Raw genomic sequence first — 20295 nt, 5'->3', positions numbered from 1 at the left:
GCAGAAAGAACTGAGGGCTCTCCATCATAGCGGCTTCTACCCTCCGCTGACTTGTGTAACAATAGGACCTACACACCCAACTGCAGATCTAACACAGCTGTGCATTTCATTAGATGAAGAGCACTAGTGACACAAGTAAATAATTAACTTATTCTGGTCCGCTGACTGTGGTTATGAGACCAGTCATAGCTGACAGATTTTAATACAAGTTAACACAAAGACGGCATAATGAGCTTAGAAGTTAAAAACAAAATATTTAGACAGAATCCAGCAATGTGAAGCTCACTAGGCCATTTATAAAGTTTTCTGTTTTACAGAGGGAGAAAAAAAAAAAGAAGAAAGAGAAAAGGGAAAGCTAAAAAGCCTCAATTCTAAGCTTCTGTATTTTAAGAAATCTCTGAGTTTTTAACAGATCTATAGCATGTCTATGTGTATTTAAAGGACAGAGAGAAGCTTCTTTCTCCCCTATGTTTTAAGAAAGTTCATTTTTACTCATAAAAAACTGTTAAAAAAGCTGAAAGGTACCTTTCCTATGCACAACACTACTTCTAGAAGCAAATAACTTCAATTCATTTTAAAATGTAAACCTGGTTTTATTTTGTGATCGCTTGCCTTCAGAAGCTCTTTGAGAGGCTAATGCTTGCAGGTCTGCACTTTAAGCTCCTGAATTTGCTACTCTTTTTCATGCCTGATCACTGAGCCGGGTTTGCAGCAGGGGAGTACCAGGCAAGCCAACAGCTGCAAAAAAAGCGATCAAGTGAATTAATCCACGTAAGTGGAATTATCACTTGCAACTGGCTAATAAAACAGTAAAGAGAAAAGAAGAGGTTGGATTTAAGACAGCCTCAAGTTCCTAATATTGCCCTGTTCAAGTATGAACTGCATTTCACAACTGAGATGCCCAAGTACTCCTCATACAACATTCATAAATAGGGCACACTAAAACTAGTAGGCAATTTTGCTCTGTGGCTTTACTACAGGCTAGTATTTCTTAACTGTTACTGATTTAGACATCACATGAAAATTGATCCCCAGCATTCACAGAGAACATACAAAATAATTGACTGTCATTTACTTCCCTTCCTCTCACAGTTTTTATACGCTGCATCTGAAATCGAGCAATACAATTTGAGACTAAGTGCTATACTGCAGTGGGCCTGAACTGCCTCTCACCTATACATTCTGGAGACTCATCTAGTACAAGAATCAAATATTAACAACCAGAAAAGGCTGTAGACAAAGCAAAAAAACAAATTTTTTTTTTTAATGTGGATTAACTAGGAGGTTATATGTTTGAGCAAAAAAGCATCTAGCAGCTTGCAACATCTCATTTCTTTTCAACAGAAAAACAAATTAAATTCTAGAAAAAAACTTTGCACATCAATTTCATAATGTCACCTTAAGAGGGAAAATCAGTGAAAATGCTACGAAATTTTTACAACATCAAAAAGAAAAAAAATTGCATTAATAAGTATGGCAGCTTAATGCAAGGGTAACAGTTTAAATTAGAATAAACCTAAATCAGACATCTACAGTGGTTTAACACGCAAGTATAAAACAGCCATTGGCAGCGTTTTTCAATGCTATTGTATGCCAGCCAGTAAATGACAGCCCCCTGACTATGCATGATGGCCCCCAGCCCCACACATGTTATCAGCATCAATGCCGACAGCATCTCAAACCCATGTACCTCCACAAGGCCCTGACAGAGCATAAAGATCCCCTCACCCCTGTACTTTTGTCCTTTAAGAGTTTCTTTTCCTAATCAGGAGAAACTTGGGTTTCCAGAATTGCTACCTTTCATGTGGTTGGTTTTACAGTTTGCTGACAGCCACGAACATACCCAGACTTGTAAAACCCCAGTTTAGCAGAGGGGGAAGGGGGGTGGATGGAAGGGGGCAGGGACAAAACACAACAGTATGGGAAAGTTTTTCACCGGGCTATGATAAGATGCCTTCTATACACACACATGCCAAATGAAAAAAAAAAATCATCAAATAAGTCAAAACAACCTAATATAGAAAACTAATTACTACCAGCAGGAGGGACATTAGAGAGCAAAGGAGACCAAGTGAATAGAAGCAGCAGTAATACCAGCTTCTATCAGCAAGATAAAAAGAAGAGCATTACTAAATGCACTTGTTTACTTATTCTAATGACATGGTGTCAAAAGAACTAAAACTAACTTGAAAAGCATCTATTTTTGGTTTACCAGATCTGCCAGAATTTGGGAATACTCCTGAGAAATCAGACTACGTCACATAATTAAGTGAAGTTGTAGCTGTAACACAGCGCTGTATATTATGGACAAGTGACAAACAGATCTGCAAAAATTAGTAAGGCTAAACAAAAAAAGTACAGCTGCTTCAAAACTCTCTAATTACATACTGTGTTGGCTAACTAAGCATAAAACAAGTCTAGAAGAAAAAAGTGCTGCATCGCATCAGCTTTGTTCAATATTGAATCATTCACTGATCTATCATATCACTTGCTACATCCCATTTGACATAAGAGGTAAAGAACAGAATTAAAATTAACAGATAAATAATGCATAAGTAAACTTGATTAGTTTTCTTATTAAAAACATCACTCTAAATGAGAGGAGGTGCTAGAAGACAATACAGTTTGTACACTGCTTTCCCATGAGCTGCTGAATGGTCTGATGTGATAAATTTGCATAGTCTGAAGCACACAAAGAGCTGATTAATTGAAACCCTTACAATGCTTCTGGAAGCAGCTATTGTAAAACAATAACCATAGGAACTTTACAAAATACACATGGCTGAATGAGTCAGGAGCTTAATAAAATGTGTGTTCAGGATACACTATTTGGAAACAGAATTAGAGATTTTTATTCTGTGCCATAAAACGCTAAATCACCCTAATTTCAGAGGTTCAGTTGAGGATTTACTGAAAAGGTCAGAAGGTTACCTGTTTGCTGCTTGAGATAAAAAAATGCTGTGATTTTCTTCTTAAGACAGCAAGCCAAGCAGTGGTTTTGTTAAAAATAAATAGAAAAAACGGCATGAGAAGTTTTAATAGCATTCTTAAATTTTCTCATATTCAACTTCTGAAGATAAAAATAAGCTAAGAAATCCCTTCCTTTCCTGATGCCTAATAACTACTAATCATCACACATTCCTGCAGTCGATAACAGCAAATTCTTCTTAATGCCACTTCAACCATTTAATTACTATAAACCCACTGATGTTCTATTAGAGATAAAGTACTAAGTCTGACTTGTAACATGGGGGAAAATGACACAAGTAGCCATTTAAAACTAACATCTTATTTTACATGTTCTGCTTATACACACTGCACAAGTGCCCATTAAAAGGAGAAAGATAAGTTGTTCTCAACTATGAAATTGGGCAGGCAGAAGGCAGATGCTAAACTAGCAAAAAATTTCAGAAAGTAAGCAAGGTCCGACTTTGTTAGATAAGTAGTATTGTCATGAAGTTTATGTAGTTGACAATGCTGTGAATGGATTTTGTTTTGACACTAAAGAACATGGTTCATTTAGGAAAACAAAGACCATCTTTCATGAATTTAAACTTGCTTCCTTGTCTTTAGAGTTGTTTAAGTGCAGATACTTCAGAAAGGTTTAATCCTTTATCTTAGATCTTCAGCTATTAAAAAGCTTCTGTTTGCCAGTTCAAACAATCTCTTGCTTAAATACAGTTTTTCCACTCCTCAGGAATACTGTTCAGTATTGCTGCTTAGTTCTGTGATCTACAGGACCTTTGTTGGAGGTGTTAATCCTTTTTCACATGAGAGACTGAGAAATGTTCTTTCAGAGAAGTGTTATATTGCTTTTTTCACATCAAAGGAGCCCAACTTTTTCCTCATTGTGACTTGTAGCAAAGCAAGAGGAAATCTGGAAATATAATAATTTAGTTTGTATGGAACTCAGATGAAGCTTCTTTAGCTTAACAACTCTTTAGGCTTCTGTGCTTTGAAAAGTGACTTTGCTTGAAGAATACAAGATTAAAACAACAAAATAATTAACAAAACAGGTTTCTTTATCCTTCTGGAAAATATGTGATGCAATATAGTTAAAACAAAGTCCTGCAGCTCAGGATAAATCGTCTCTGGTAGGTAGCTGTTTATTTGTGAGATGGCAGAAGCTTAAAGACTTTACAGACTACAGGGACAGTCCCAGTCCCAAAGATCTTCCAGCAACAACCAGTTTGAAGATGAATATTGAAATAGAGCAAAATATTTGCATTTCAGAACACAACATGGTGGCCTCATTTGTTTTGGGTTTTTTTTTCCTTCTCCCCATACACTTCTTTCTTGACAGGCCTTGAAGGAAAGGCAACCTTTTACAGGCAGTTTGGAAGGCGTGTACTTAAAGCATGGACTCGTGCGAAAAGAGGGTGTGGTGGACATGCCAGAAGTGGTGACCCTTGCCAATACCATGTTGGCATGTGAGAGGACACAAAGAAGGCAGCAAACACAGAGGCAGTGACATAGATCTGTATTATTACAGAGGCCTACAAAATCTACCTACATATTTAACGAAAGGTTTTTCTGTAACAAAAGGCTAAAGCTGGTTTGTGAGATTTAATCTGTTGTATCCCAGACACCTTCTAATTCCCTTACTCTGCTTCCTTCTGCCCCAGTGACAAAGCACAGCTTTGAAATACAAATCAATTTGGAATACAGGAAAAATACCATAAAAAAAACTTGAGAGATGGTTTGTGCAATCTCTTGTTTTGCAAATATTTAATTATTTTCAAACTACTACTACTATGATTGCATAAAATCAAATATCATCTTCATGCATTCCTTCTAGAAAAAAAATATTTCACAAAAAAGATTGACAATACAGATAGAAATATGCTTTCTCTCCTTCTCACTGAACCATGGTACTTGTTAGTTTAAGCTCATCATGGGTTTAAATGGCCCTATAACAGGCTTAAAGCTAACAGTCACAAATTAAACTTGGAGTGGTAATCACCTGCATTCAGACAAAGATGAGAGAAGAATTCAGGGCTAATTAAAAATTCTCTCAATGGAAAAAGTTAAACTGTTAATACTATGATTTCTGTTTCATGATTGTCTATATTCTTCTGTTATGACTGATCCTTCCCCGGTTTGATGTCAGAGAAGGTTGATACTAGATATAATTTTAAACACCTCAAAGGAGATTTTTTTCTTTCCTTTTCATACCTTTTCTCCAGTTTTGTCATTGTCAGTATTTGGTTCTTTGTTGTATACTTAAGTCGCAAAACAGGGAACCGTTCTTGTCAGTATTTTTTCTTAGTATCTATCAAAGGTATCTTATCTTTATTTCTCCTTTCTCCCATTTACTGTAACATCTTTTCCCATAACACAATACAAGCCAGTGAACTGGGAGGTTTACTACCAGGAAGGCTATGTGTCCTAGTAGAATGCAATAATTTAGAATATGATCACTCCCCTGCTCACACGGGATTACTACAGACTGATGTACTGCACAGCTACAAGCACATGCCTGCAAACTCTGTAACACAACAGCTGCAATGTTCCTGATGCAATGTCAGACTAATCATGGGTGCTCTCAAAGTTCCCTACAGCATTTAGGATATTGTTTTTCATGACCATGGGATTTCCACAGGTATTGGTTTGCTCTAGACTGTGAAATGCCTTATGTACATTTAGTGGTATGGAAGGCCCTCTGCACCCTAAAGAAATACTGCAGCCCGCCTGACACAATCCTGTTTCCTTCTGTCATTCTTCCACTTTCTCTTCTCTGATGGTTCTAGATTTGTGGAGCATCCTTTCTCTTAATTTTTTAAGAGATATGAAAATCAGTTCCATTTAAATTCTGTTCAACTAACTCTTTCAATAGGTGCACATCAATAGCCCAAACGAGGAAAAAAACCTAACCTGCTTAATTTTTTCATGCAAATCCCCATACATATTTATCATGATTAACCAAGCAGCTTCTTTAATATAATTTGTAGGGTTTTGGTATTTTTTTAATTCCAGTAAGAAAAATTGTCCTGCAGAGTACCAACTGTATTGTTATATAATAACTTGCTGCTAAAATGCTGCTTATCACTTCTAAGGAGAAAGGTCTAAATAGGTGAAGCTCAAAATATATCAAGAAATAGGCTTTGCTCTAACAGCAGTCATAGGCTTTTAAGCACTGCACTGTGCATCAGACTAAAGAAGTACTTAAAAGAGACTCTACACAAAATCTTCCTGAAGGAGGACTGTCCCTGAGAAAAGGAAGGAATAGGGCAGTTGAATCATTGCAACTGTTCAGCTCTTTCTGTTTGCCTCTGAAGCTAATGATCTTTCTCTCCTCACCTACTGAAACTATCCTATAAGGCTAAGAACTAGACTGGATTTTATAAAGAAAGTCAAGAATGTACTGCTGCTTCTTTAATTTTTTGAAACCTTCAACAGTACTGGTTTCCAAATCGCTTGGGCACTCAGTGAGAATAACTTCCTACTTTTAGATCAAAAGCCATCTTAAAAATACAATCAGGAGAAATGTTTCAATGTGCATCAGAAGAGTTTCTATTTCTTAACGACAACAGAAACAACGGAAGTATTTCTTGAGAATACAGAGTTTCAAGAACCAGTTTTGTGGGTCTGTGGAAAGACACTGTGAAGTACCGGTGACCTTGGAGAGAGGTGGAGAAAAACTGTGTTCACTAGTCTCATAGATAACACAGAAACTTGAGGCAACACCTGGTAACAGCTGACATTGTGATCAACTACTGCCTTCTGCACCCATTTTATATCTTCTAATTGACAAGTTTGCTCTGGGTAGATGTCCTGATCACCTAACCTGGAGACTGCAGAAATGTGGATTACTGTGGTTAGCTCTGCATCTCATGACAGAGATACAGTCTCTCACTTCAGTTACACCTGGCCATCTCATTGCCACTGATGCTTATGTACTTCCATAGCCCTGGAAAGTCATAAAGGAGTTCAAGTTTGACTTCAGGCTACAGACATGAGTAAAGAAGTGAACAGGGGCATGGAACATTATAAAAATGTCACATTCCATAGGAATCACTTCTTGCTTGTGCCTGGGGTCAGTTGTAAGCAACCACTCTTCATACCTCTTTCAATCACGCAAGCACTAAATATGCTGGAGGTGATTCTGTTTAAGCTTCATTTAAGAGAGCTCCAGAGCTGCATACTGCCTGTCTACAAGTGACATATGCTGCAGTTTCATCTCTTATCATTGCCTCAGATCTACATATGGATGCTGTCAAGTACCAGATCTCTGCTGACTCCAGGGCATATTTGCTCACACAGTTCTTTGGTTCTGCTCCAAGAATACAGGATCATAACAAATGAATTGGTGAATCAGCACAAGATCAAACCCAACATGATGCTGGGAGGAGTGGGACTGTGTCACAAGGTGCTGAAAGGGATGCTTTCGGGGAGTTCCTCCTAACAAAAAACACTCTCTCCCATGTGTCTTCTGACAAAGAGAACACTGCTCACAAAAGGCCAGCTGGTTTGCAAGACGCCCCTTAGCTAGTACTGCAATTTGATGTATTTCTGCAAAGTTCATTACCTACAACTAGTTTTAAGTATTAGAGTTTCAAATCTAAACAATGTCCCATTATTTCCTCAGTTCCCTCCCTCTGCTCTCCACACAGGCCTAGAAGATACTTATGTCACTAAATGTCAGAGGCTAGTGTGCTTCACACTCAATGTTCTGCTTCCAGTTCCTCAGAAGTCAAAGCAAGGAAGTAAGTTTTTATTGCAGTAGTTATTAAGGCAGGATCACAAGGGGTGTATGTGCTGCAGTGAAAAGGATTTGGTAATATCAAACTCTTTGCCTCCCCACCACATTTGACAAGAGACCAATCAATCTTCTCAAACCAAAATAAGACCTAAAAATGTAACAAGATTAGAACATTCAGGTAAGAGCACAGCACATACTGTAAGGCAGAAAGTCATGCTGCAAATACTAAATATCTAGATTTTCCAAGTGTACAGAGAGATGAGAACATTTCAAAACCTATCCCCACACTAAGACCAATCAGATTAAAGCATGTTTTTAAATCAGTCATAGTCAGATTGTTTTCAGTCATTTCTTTCTTAACACCCCTCTCACACCTCTCAACCCTTTGAGATTCAGAGAGATGATCTGAAACATTTTTTCTGACATTAGGGTCAAAGGGAGTCCAATGTAGATAAGAAAACAGGTTACTGATTTTCATCTTACTACTAACATTAAATTTGAGAACTACATGTCACCAAGCAGCTTCCTAGCAGGTACCCATTTTCAGTTTTTGGTTTGAAGATCCAGAGGTGTTCCAGATCATGTCCCAGGTGTATTTTTGAAAACAATTTCCTTTTCTTTGCAGTCTCTGCTGATACACTCCTAGTTGTGTTCCTGATTTGCTTCCCTTTCACACCATTGCTCTGAGCTATCTATCTTCAGTCTTTAGAGCAGTATGTCTGCACAGACGACTGCAAACCTTCCATTTAATCTCTGGTCTTTTCTGTCTGTTCAGAATAGGCCCTTTTACTTTTTTCTCCAGTCTCTCTCTCTCTCGATAACCTATTGACAAACCTATCACCCAAACCCAGATTCTCACCTTGGAAAAAAAAACAAAACAACCAAACCTCAACCCCCTTTTTTTTTGTTTTTGTTTTTTTGTATTTTTTCTATTTTCCAGATTCATAAGTCCACTGAGAGTTGTGTTTGTCCATACCTGTCCTCAGTTTCAAAAACATCATTGCTAAATTAGGTGAACTCGACCAAAAAAAGGAATATGGTTTTCTGTCACTGTATTCATAAAAGATCTGAACCAATCAATGAAAACATCGATGATGATATTGTGTATGTATAGTGGGCATACACAACATGAATTTATTTTTATTAAATGTGTAGCTTACCTTTCTGCCCATGACGACTGCTAAATTTATCTCCAATTTCTGGACGTCTAGTTTGCCTCAGCAACATTTTGATCAAGAAAGCATCCTCTGCATTTGATGAAATCATTACTTTTTCAATGTAAGAGTCAGTGGCACCTTTGTAGCTAGTAGAAGAAGCCAAAAACATTAGTTTTACTTCAATGAACCAAACACAAGTTGCAAACAACTATCTGTGTATTGGTAAGCTTCTGGTCAAACTGTAATCTTGGAACTTTTATATATATATATAAAATCTTTGCTACCCATACATAAGTTTACATGTAAGTTCCAGAGTACAGTATGTTTCTGTAAAATAAAAGGTTCAAGAGATACAACAGAAACTAGGAAGAATTAAGCTGAGCCTGTAAAGAACAAGGTATATTTTTTTGTCACATGGGCACTTCTTGACAGCAAAAGCTTCCTTATATATTTTAAATTTCTTGATCTTCAGTTAAACAAAAAAATGCTAAATATAGAATTATAATTGAAGAAGGGAGTTTAAGAAATATACCTTGAATATTTAAGAACAAAATTATATTGTTGCCTCACTTCTTAGTAATAAGCTTGTGCAGTAAACCTAGAGCTTTCTATTGTTTATGAAACACAAAAATGTACAGCAAAGCGATTTCTGCCTTTCTGATCTGGGCACCACTTGCTTGCCTTTCTCTCTGCTAATTTACCAAACTGTCAAGGCTATTCCTGACAAAACAGTGACAAGCCCTTCATTATTTATTTATTTTTACATTTAATGCAAAATTTTAATCTCACACCTCAGAAGCCCTCAGAAGCCCTTTCAGGTTCTTTCAGGACAAGATGGGAAAACCTCTTACTGATTGTTCTTTCCCATTCACTGGTGTTTTTCCAATTGGAATGGCCATAATGAGCTGACTGTCAGCCCTTGAGATAGGAAGACTTCCATCTCCCGGCCTCCTGCCTGGCAAGGCAAAGGCTGAGCACCAGTCAGCACTGGCCATTTTCTGTGGGAGCCAGTATGGAGGACATGTGCCACCTCCCTAAGGACACACATGTTCTCTGTCCTCCCACTCATCCTACTTTTCTCCCGTTTCTCCATCATTTCATCATGAGTGACATCTCTCCCCTCTTCCACTATTTTACCTGTCTCCTCACTTTCTCCTGCAAACCTACACAGGGATACCTCTCTCTGTGCATCCATCTTCAGGAGAGTTCCTCCCTCTCTTCCCAGTTCCAGTGTTCCAAGTGTCAGAATCTAACTTATTAGTGAGTAAGTAAGTGGCCACACACTTCTGAGAATAACGAAGGCCCTGAAAAATCAAGGCCTAGAGAACTCGATCTCATTTGCAGAGGGAAGTTTATTCCTTTGAGTTTTCTAGAAGTTAGTATTTTCCCAGATACTTTTCCTCCATGTACCTTCCCCAACTATAAAGTTATGTTGCAACATACGTTACTGGCACATCTTTGTACTGTGGCTGCTGAGGCACACCGCTTCCTTCCAGAGGTGTCTGGGTCACAGTTGGCATAGACTTGTTCACAAGGACTTGCTTATTTTCTACTTTTTCACCTACAAAGATCAAGAAAAAAAGCACCATGAAACCCTATATGGCTACCTGTGTTAGAAATACATTTTAAGCTTTAAAAAAAAGGTAAGCTGCAAAAACAAACTGGGAGGAACATGCCCAGGAAGTATGCCATGTTATTTTACTAAATATTGTATGGTAAGGGAATCATTAAACTAGCTTTCTTTAGTAAACCAAAATAGAACAGCTTGCATGCTGGGTGCACTGAGAGAACAGTTATTCAACATACCCTGGTCAAAAGACTGCACAAAAAATACCTGAAGTCATCTGTTTTAAGTATGGAGAATATTAACAAGCAACACTTCAACGAACAAATTTTAGAAATTCACATCTAAATTTCTGACATCAATCTCTCCCTGCATTTACATATTTCTATTCATTCTGGTGTCATACATAGCTATTTCCCACTCCATTCCCTTATCCTGCCCCTCACATAGAAAACAAATCAGTAACATGCCCAGTGATACAACTTCACACCAAGTACTTACCTACCTCCCATTTTCTTCACAAAATTACACTAAACTTCAGTATGTGCCTCTTCTGTCCACATGAAACATCTCAAATAGGTTTTTACCCACATGCTGACAACAGTCTCAGTCTGGAGTCCAACCCAGTCCTATCTACCCTAATACTTCAGAAGATTCTTGCCTTTTTTTTTCTTAATTAACTTTGAAAGCTCCATTGTGATGTGCTAAAGAGCAAAATTGACCCAATAGTGTAGCTATAATGGAATTAAGTTTAGTGCCTTTTACAACACCTTTCTTATTGGATCTCAGCAGATCTATTAAGCCATTTTCTAACTGAAGGATGACAGTATGGGAGGATTCCTTCTCAAATCCATTACCATTGGAAAGTTATACACCTATCCTCCTACGTAAATGTAGTTGTATTTATTTTCTTATCTCTCTCCAAACATCTTTCTAAAGTGTTAAAACCACACGGTTTTAATTCCTCAAACAACTTCATTAACCGACAGTATGCTAGGAAATTTTGATGCATGAAATCAAAGTAGCAAGGAATCTATTTATATCCTTAAAAAAACAACAGAACATGAGAGACAACTTGCAAAAAACTACAGTACTAAAAGTTTGCCAGTTTGGGGATATAAGAAGCATACAAGCTCTAATGCTTCAACAGATTCTCACTGTTAAAGACTCACTCTTCTACTTAAATATAAAGCTTCCTTTTCTAATGCAGAACCCCCCCCCCCAATGACTGGTACCACACTGCTTTCAGGACCTTTTTCTTATTTTCCATTACAATACTGTCAACCTTCACAACAAAACCCCAAAACACTAAGTGTAAAACCAGCTGCACAAGAAATAGTAACAGAGCATTAATTTCTACTAAGATTCTGAACATGCCACCAATGAACACGCAGTTTGACATACCTGGAGAGCAGATACCATCAGCATCTAGAATTTCGTGGCGCCAGATTGGTTTCCGGGTAGCTGCATCCAACATTGGCCCCATAACTTTGTCAAATGTCTGGTTTGTGTAGCGCTTCAGCGTACACTTGGCATTCTTGTATACAAGACACCTTCCAAAACCTAAAATGTAACACAAACAAGAAGGCTGATCCACCTACTGAGCTACAGAATATAAAATATTTTTTAATTAGTTAGATTATTCATTGGCTTGAATATGCATAACATTGTACCTGGATACCTAGTGGTTCACAATTTAAACATCAGACCACACATGCTACTTTTTTTAGACACTGGACTGAATTGTGCTCATCTGCTTCTATATCTCTGCACACACATGCACACATCATTTCTCTTACCTTTGGCGGCCCCCAGTGAGACCAAACATAGGAGAAGAGACTGTAACAGGACAAGAATAGCACCTCTTCCTTTCATGAGTTCTAAGAAACTTGAACTTCTACTCATGTTTGTGGCTGACACAAGCTAGTCTACCAGGAAAGTACTGATTGAGTGTTTAACATAATCATCCCGTTACTCACTTGTTTTTTTCCCCAAGTGAAAGAATTCTGTATTACATATATTGTTATAAAATAAGGGGGTTTTGGCTTCAGATGAGAAAAGTAGCATCTCTGGAATTTCTCTCCAAGTACAGCAACTAATTATGATACCAAAGACTTTAATCACATTTAGAATTACAGACAACCAAGAGCAAGGCTTTCTAGTAATTCTGTGTTAATTCAGCTTATTGGAAAGATGGTTATGGCCACATACAGTACATCTATATTTTTAGATTATGTCAAGCAACTCCTGACAAGCACCACAGCTCTCCCTGTAAATGTTACCAGTCTACCAGAAAACATTCAGTTTTAAATCATGCCTGTTGTTGTTTTAGAAAAGAAGGCATAAATTAAATGCAGCAGACATTAATGCCAAAGATACATGTCTAGGAATACTATTATTGCTGCCTAGCAACTAGGAGGAAGGGAGTTGGAGGGGGGGGAATGAAGTGATGGAAGAATCTGATTTTGGCCACCCGAAACTAAAACCAATTTGATCACTGCACTGGGTCTGCTCTCAAAGGAATTTATTTAGAAAAGAGAGAGGAGAGAGACTAAGTTTTCAGGCAACTCTTCTCCAACCCCCAGCAGCATTAACATAAAGCCCTGAAAAAGTGCGGAGAGAGAGCACACATGGGTTTCAGTTAACCTTCTCTTTGGTGCTTATGTACATTTACTTAAAATACACTGTGCTGCAGAGTTGATATTTTTTTAAGGAAGTGGGTCATTAGATTAACTCTGAATAAATGCTGAATTACTTTGCTTTGGACAATATTATTATTTTCTCTCAGAAAGTAGGCAATACTGCAATTGCTCCTTCAGAGCACCAAGCTCATAACACCACAAACTGCCTCGGGTTCTATTCCTTTCCTAAATATATTCACAAGTCTAATTTCGTCTATTGCTTCTGTTACTGGAGAAAATAATGAGACCTCTCTGTTAGTAAAGAACAAAGGTTCAGGTAACCATCTAAAAAGCAAGCCCAACAGAACAGACTAACTAATACCTTATGTTTTTTGTAAGCTAAGTATTTACACTTTTTTATTTGAAGTCAGAAGTTAGTGATTTTTTCTTATAATATCTGAGCTCAGAAGTCTATTTGAGTATTGGCAATTTCACTGCACTACTGCAAGCATGGAATTACAATCACTATTCACACAGAAAACAAACAAAAGCATTTGAAAGAGTTTTGGAATTCAGTTTCTGAACTGGAAATCTAATGCTTAGAACTGCAATAAGAGTTATTACAGGATAGCACTACAAGACAAGAAGTTTATTAGAATATGTATTAGAGCACACACTAGAGAAGTGGGAAAGAAGTGATGGTTCTTACCTCTGTCCAAAGAGGCCTTATTTAAGACAAGAGCATCTTCAATATCGTAACCACTGTAGCTCATCACAGCCACTGTGGCATTCTGTCCAGCAGGCAGTTTCTCAAAATCTATCAGTTCTATCGTTTTTGTTTTTACCATTGGCTTTTGTGGATAGGCTAGGAGATACATAAGAGTATCTATCCTGTTTCTTTGATTGTATCCAATAGTACCTGCATGTAAGAGAAAAACAAGAGTATGTGAACATTAGTGAGTTTTCTAGAAATGTTTTGGCCAAAAAATTACCCAGATGCAAATTAACTAAAATCACACAGAAAATCTTCAAGAAAAGAAGGGGAAAAAATTTATAAAAGAGACCAATCAAAACAACTTTACATTATTATATTTAAATAAACATGTAAGTAGTTTCTTCATTTAAGCTTCCAGAAAGAATTATTTAGTTTTTCTTGAAAAGGGAAAAACCTAAGCATCAATACAGAAAGAACAACAACAACAAAAAAATAAAAGCCATTTGACTGAATGCAAATAAGACTTTTTTTTAATCAAGACACCAAATACTGCAAGTAGGAAGTTTGCTTTTATTGTTCTCATATGCACAAGTGGGGTTTTTTTTGTGGAGTTGAACTTGTGTTTCAGAGATCTGATCCAAAATTTCATGAGAATCAATAGAAAGACTATCACTGAGTTCAAGAGAAACTGTAGATCAAGTTCTGCATCTTCCACATCATATTTCCTTCCTTTTTCTGGGCAATAATTAGTTCAACAGTAGCCTGTGTTAGAATGTGACAAAGCACGAACAAAGCATACCATTAGCAGTAGCCAAGACTGATTTACTTTCTGAAGTTAGAAGCTAAAGGGACTACAGTAGACGTTCACTCATAATATATTTGTCTTTTTACATGAAATTAATTTTAAATTTACAGTTCAGAATTCAACCCTTTGTATAGACCTCCCAGCTTGAGACTGAAATTTTTGGCCCTGTCCCATCAGACTGCCAAAACGTCTTCTGAAATCTGAGGAAAAAATAATTAACACCCAGCAGGGAAACATAAACCGTTGTGTAGCAGAACAAAAGTTAAGGCAATCTTATGTTATTAGAGTTTGCTGTACCACGACTATGCTATGTCTCTGAGCAATTAAGAAATTATAGTCTGAAAAGTTGTTTTAAAGTTTTAAGTGCCAAATATTCTGCAGTACTTGTGTTTAGGATGTAAGACTTTCATAGGCTTTTCTATTTTCTCCTGCAATTTCAGAGTCTGGCTGCTTTCTTGGAAAGATCAAAGTAGCCAGTGTATAACGAAGACTTCACATCTGAAGAAGAGCACATCTGAACACAAATCTGCCCATAGGGGAGGTCAGCTTCACATTTCATATGCATCTACTTGCAATTTCCAAATGCCTGTATTTACATAAAATGTCTAGAAAATCAAATCTCTAAAACCAGGCAGCATTATGGGCATTTCCAAAGACTTATCTATCCTGTCCTTGCTACTAAGCTCTCTCTCCTAAACCACAACAGGTCTATCCTTCCCAAGGATAAGAATGGAGAGACAGCTCAACAGACACTGTTTGAAAATGAACTGTTACAGCAGGCTCTTCCACTCCTGGCTTTTTTTTAGTTCTGGAAAGTAGATTTGAAGCCACAGGAACAGCTTTTTCAAATGACAAGAAAAATTTGGTAGAGTTGACAGGCTTTACTTGTTTCTTGCTTTTCAGCAGTTGCTTTTCTGTCTTTGTCTTGGATAAGAAAATTAATCATCTTTAAACAGTATTTTTTGTCTCCAGTAAGACACAAGTTGGTAAGGCCTGGATTCATCAACACTGAAGACCTTTGCAGACCCCACTATCTGAAGGCTCTACTATTTCTAATATTCTCTTAGAATTCAATTAGACATTGTTTTCATTGTACTTTGATTAAAAAACCCTGGTTTCCCCAGTATACAGATAGGAAAATCTACTTCCAAATTAAGAACTTAAAGGTTTAAACCATTTTCCCCTCTGCATCTAGAATGAATAATTTGTGTGCTTTCAGTACAGGTTGTCTACTGTAAAGCTCATCTTAAATGTTTCAAAGATAGGTATGTTTTCCTGATGTTGAGAAAAATCTTTTCCAGAGCAAGTCATGCCAAACCTCACTTTTGAAATTCCTGCAATTCTTCTCTCCTTTGAGATGGTTATATGTGGCACCTGCTATGGTTCACTGGTTGGGGATGCTACGACATGATGAAGTCTGGAGCACCAGATAGCTAAACTTGTCCTTTACAGCCCAGTAACAATCTGTGTAAGTCTCCTACAAACCAAGGATTTCAGATGACACCTTTACATATTTCAGGTAATGCAAATGATTTCTCTTCAGATGTGTCACATATTTCAAAGTCCGTATTTTTATCAGAGGTTCAGATAAGTCTAAGAGAACTGCTACTGTTCAGGAGACAGGAGAGACTGACATTACTGAGATTCTGAGACTCAGTAATAAACTGTATTCAGGCAATTCTTTAGGAGTCAAATACCATATCAAATGGAAAACATAAACATATATATCTATGACAGATATCCTAGCAGGAAAGAAACTAGTTAGAGAGTGATTCAAGAGTACAAGCGAAATAAATTAGCCAAAAAAGTATGCTATATATTATTCCTAATTGCTAGGATTTAATGGTTATACAAATAATGTTCTCTCTAAACTGGGCTAACAAACCACAGCCTTAAACCACAATCTGCTTATTTAAAATAAAGCAGCAGCTCTCTTCTGAGGACTGGTGTGTTGGGATGAGACCTCTGTGTGGGCACTGAAACGAAGGAAGTCACCAGCTTTATTTCTGTTTTCTCTCTGAAAGAACAGAGCCCTTGTTTGCTCCAGCCAAACAGCCAAGGAAAAGTAAAGTATAATTAAAGTTCACCATAACAAACCCTGCTCACAATGACTTGCATTTATAATTATCCCAACAGCAAGAACCAATTTTTTTCATTGGTAATTAGCCCTGGTTAAAGCAAAACACACAAGGTTGACCTGAATACAACAAAGATAATTTTCTTGCTTTTCTCAGTACTTGATATATTCTGAATGCACGTGTGCATTCCTTCCTTTTTTTCCATTTCCTGTCAGATTTTTTCTTTCTTTTAAAGTATCGTTTGATCATTCTTCAGTGTGAAGTAATCACTATAAAAATGCTATCTACTGATATTTAGCATAAATGAGGCATTGTTATTCTGATGCAGAAAGTTTTGGGAACACACCAGAACAAACAGCCAGCTAAAATGAGTGTTAATCCAATTCTCTGGTGTATTACTTACAGCAACATTAAACTGTACAGTCACAATTAACAAGGATACAGAAATCAACCTACTTGAGCCAAAAGGGTTATTACTGCACATGCCAAGAAAAGAATTGCTGTATTTCTGTATTTTCCCTGTTTTCACCATGGATTTTCTACTATTCTGTCCTTTTATATGAGCACAAACCAAGAGAGGAAGAAGTACAGTTTTTAAATGCTGTAGTAAACCTTGTGGAGGGAGCTCCAACTCTGCTCAGAAAGATTTTCACAGTACATGTATTAAATGATCTGGATGTTAAACATTAGTAATTCTCCTTTCACTGTATAAAAATTAAGAAGTAAGTTAAAAAGATTACGGGTAAATGGGGGGAAGTAGTTTGGCTGATTTCTGCCTCAGCACGTCTGTGCCTGCTACCAGGGAGAGATGTCAAAATGAGACTGTCACAGAGCACAAACACTCCTCAAAGAGCAGTGGCAGAACAGAGCTGCGGCCACAATGCACCCAGATCCAGCTGTGATGACCAGCAACAGCTGTTTTTGCTTTGAGGTTGTTTAGATTCTCTGCCTATAGGATAGCCATACAAAATTTGGGAGGACTGGCTCTCAGTCCATCAACAAACCTTTCACAAGTGTCAAAGACCAAAAAACCACCTGCCCTCAGTTCCTTGAAGCACATTATTCTTCTCCACTCAATTTTAACACATTCTGCATAAGGCAAAGCCATATATAAAGGGCTCTACTACTTCACAGAAGCAAAGCATGTACATGATACAGTAAGAGGTTTTGGGTTTTTTTGTAATATCACAACACTTCACAGTCACAGAGGTAGTGTGTAAAACCTTCTATTTTTCTATGAAATTAAAAATATCAATTTAAAACTATTTCCCTAACTGTAGAAGCCCTTGATTCTCTTAAGCATTATTTTAGCAGCACGTGGAATGCAAACAGTACAGCATCTTGTATTCTAATCTTAAATACTTCTGAGATTTTAAGCTACAGCTGTTAACCTTGTACTGAAATGTCAACACTCAACTGAGGTCCTTGAAGCTGCTGTTGTATTTGCCACCTAACTTCCCCTCAGTCTTATAGTTCAACCTGCAACATATGATAAATTATCTATGCTATAAGTGAGGGATTTAATTTCAATTTAATATTTCTGAAATCCAGTTTTCTCACTAAGCGCATCCAAGACGATCACTCATCTACCCATGAAAGGGAGGTATTTTTCAGGACATTTAATGCTACCCTAAAGAAACATTAATATTTTAGGACTTGTCAGGGATACCAGATTTCAGACCCTATTGCAAGCTCTGATGTTCACTCTCCATTTACTTGTGCTTTCACACCTTTCCCTGGCTTAATGTTGCTTAAAAAAGAGCAAAGACTGTCCAAAGCTGCTGGCACAGCCCTGTGATGTAGTCAGAGGGGGTGGGTCAGTGTTGAGAAGCTCAAGGCTCTCTTTTCCCAGTCTGAACCCCAGGGTTCCTTCCATTCCCCCAGGTTTTGACAGCTGAGGGAGTGACACAGAGGTCTCACATATCAATTTCCACATGTTGGACCAAGACCTGCTCTGCAATTTCAGTGTGGGGAAAGAAAGCACAAAAGGTGGATGGTTACTTAAAGGTGAGGGTTTGAAGCATCTCTTCATAAAAATAAGAGAAAAAAGCATGTGCAATGTTTCAGGAATATCCCCTAGATCTCATTTGGTCAGTAAGTGTAGAGAAAATCTTTTCTGCCCCTATATATTGCCACTTATGGTGGCTTTTATTAAAACAGTTATTAAAAAAGCTTCAGGTGTTTGCAGATACTTCAGACAGAGCAAAATATAGCTCAAGTCATGTGCCAACTTTTAAAATGTATTTTTATCTAGCTGCTTATTCTTTCAGTCAGGTGTTTTGTCATAACAAACTGAAACAAAGGCTTTTTTTATTGCTCAAGATATTCAATGGCTTTTGTGTTCCTCGCGTCAGCAGGAACGTCAGAGGATTGTATCCAAGGAGCTAAATGTGCAAGACCTAGGGTCAAAGCAGCTGAATACACCAACCTCAGAAAACACAGACAATGAATTGCAAATGACACTCAAAACAAAACGGGGAAAAAAACCTTCACACAGAAAACTACAAAAGAACTCCACAGATACTGAATTGGCTTTCTGTACACACTGATCCTGCTTAACTGTGTGTGGTAACTAACCAAACCTTCTGAGACTAATAGTCATAAAATAGAGACTCGGGGGTGGGGGAAAGATAATGGGACAGGGGACAACTGTAAGGAAAAGGATTGTACTGCTCCTCTTCCCCCCCTCCTCCCTTTTTTTTTTTTAATTTAAAGGGAGAACATACATCTGTTGCTATTTTCTGCTGTTTTGATGCGCTGAACATGACAGTTTGGCATAAGGCAGTTACTTTGCTACTAATTATGCTGAAGAAGCCTCACAAAAGGTGCAGTGTTTCAGTTTTGAACACACAGAACAAAACAAAAGGTTTAGTAAACCCAACTGAAGTGTTAGTTTCTTCATGACACAAAGTTTTCCTGCTGTAGCTCTCAACTTGCAAGCAAGCCATCAATACGAGACATGAAAGTGGCAAGTACAGCACTAGTCTGAATACAGCTCTGTGAACGATGTAGGACTGCCCAGGTCCTTTGTGGGACTTGCTCTGGCTTGATTATGGGCTGTACTACCTGGACACTTTAATGCTACTTTAGCTGTGTTTTAAAGGAAGGATTAGAACTTACCTGGTGTCAATTACCCACAACAGCAAATTTACAGAACAGTTGGGTTTGAGTGACCAGATACGACACTGTCAGATTACAGGAGAGGAAATTAATTTTGTTTCAGTCACTTTGCTGAGGCATTAGTTGCCCTCTTCATGCAAAACAGAAAAAGTCCAAAATCTAAATCACAGCTGCAGAAAGTGCTCAAGTAACTAATCACTCTCTTTCACATTTCAATTCTTCTTATTCTCTGATGTCAATATTAACTATTTATATATTTATTTTTAGGTCACCTACTCAACTATTCAGGGAAATGCTCCTCAATCTCTGCTCTGTCTCTCTTTGTGAGTACACTTTTTAAATCTTTTTGTCTGGAAACACACAGTACATCACAGCATAAAGAGAAAAAATTCCAATCCTGCAGCTATGCCGAAAACTCTAAAGTCATGATGATCATCAATAAAATCCAACAAAAAAAGTAGAAGTGTCCCAGTTTATCCAATTTTTCTTTTAAGTCTTAAGACCTGCAGATATGGTCTTCAATAAGTAAAACT

General features: G+C 37.5%; 1 protein-coding gene across 1 annotated transcript in view; it reads right to left on the bottom strand.

Annotated features, from left to right (window-relative positions):
• The window catches only part of POLR3B (RNA polymerase III subunit B), a 74542-nt gene that overhangs the window by 16302 nt on the left and 37945 nt on the right, over positions 1 to 20295 (bottom strand). The window contains exons 19-22 of the mRNA XM_008921965.3: positions 13754 to 13963; positions 11828 to 11986; positions 10303 to 10420; positions 8863 to 9005 (exon numbers count right to left, since the gene is read on the bottom strand). Coding sequence (XP_008920213.1) covers positions 8863 to 9005; positions 10303 to 10420; positions 11828 to 11986; positions 13754 to 13963 — 630 coding nt within the window. The remainder of the gene's footprint in view (positions 1 to 8862; positions 9006 to 10302; positions 10421 to 11827; positions 11987 to 13753; positions 13964 to 20295) is intronic.

Source organism: Manacus vitellinus, unplaced genomic scaffold (genome assembly GCF_001715985.3).
Source record: "Manacus vitellinus isolate BGI_N305 unplaced genomic scaffold, ASM171598v3 scaffold_5_pilon, whole genome shotgun sequence".
NCBI lineage: Eukaryota > Metazoa > Chordata > Aves > Passeriformes > Pipridae > Manacus > Manacus vitellinus.
This window is presented reverse-complemented; position numbering and strand designations above follow the sequence as displayed.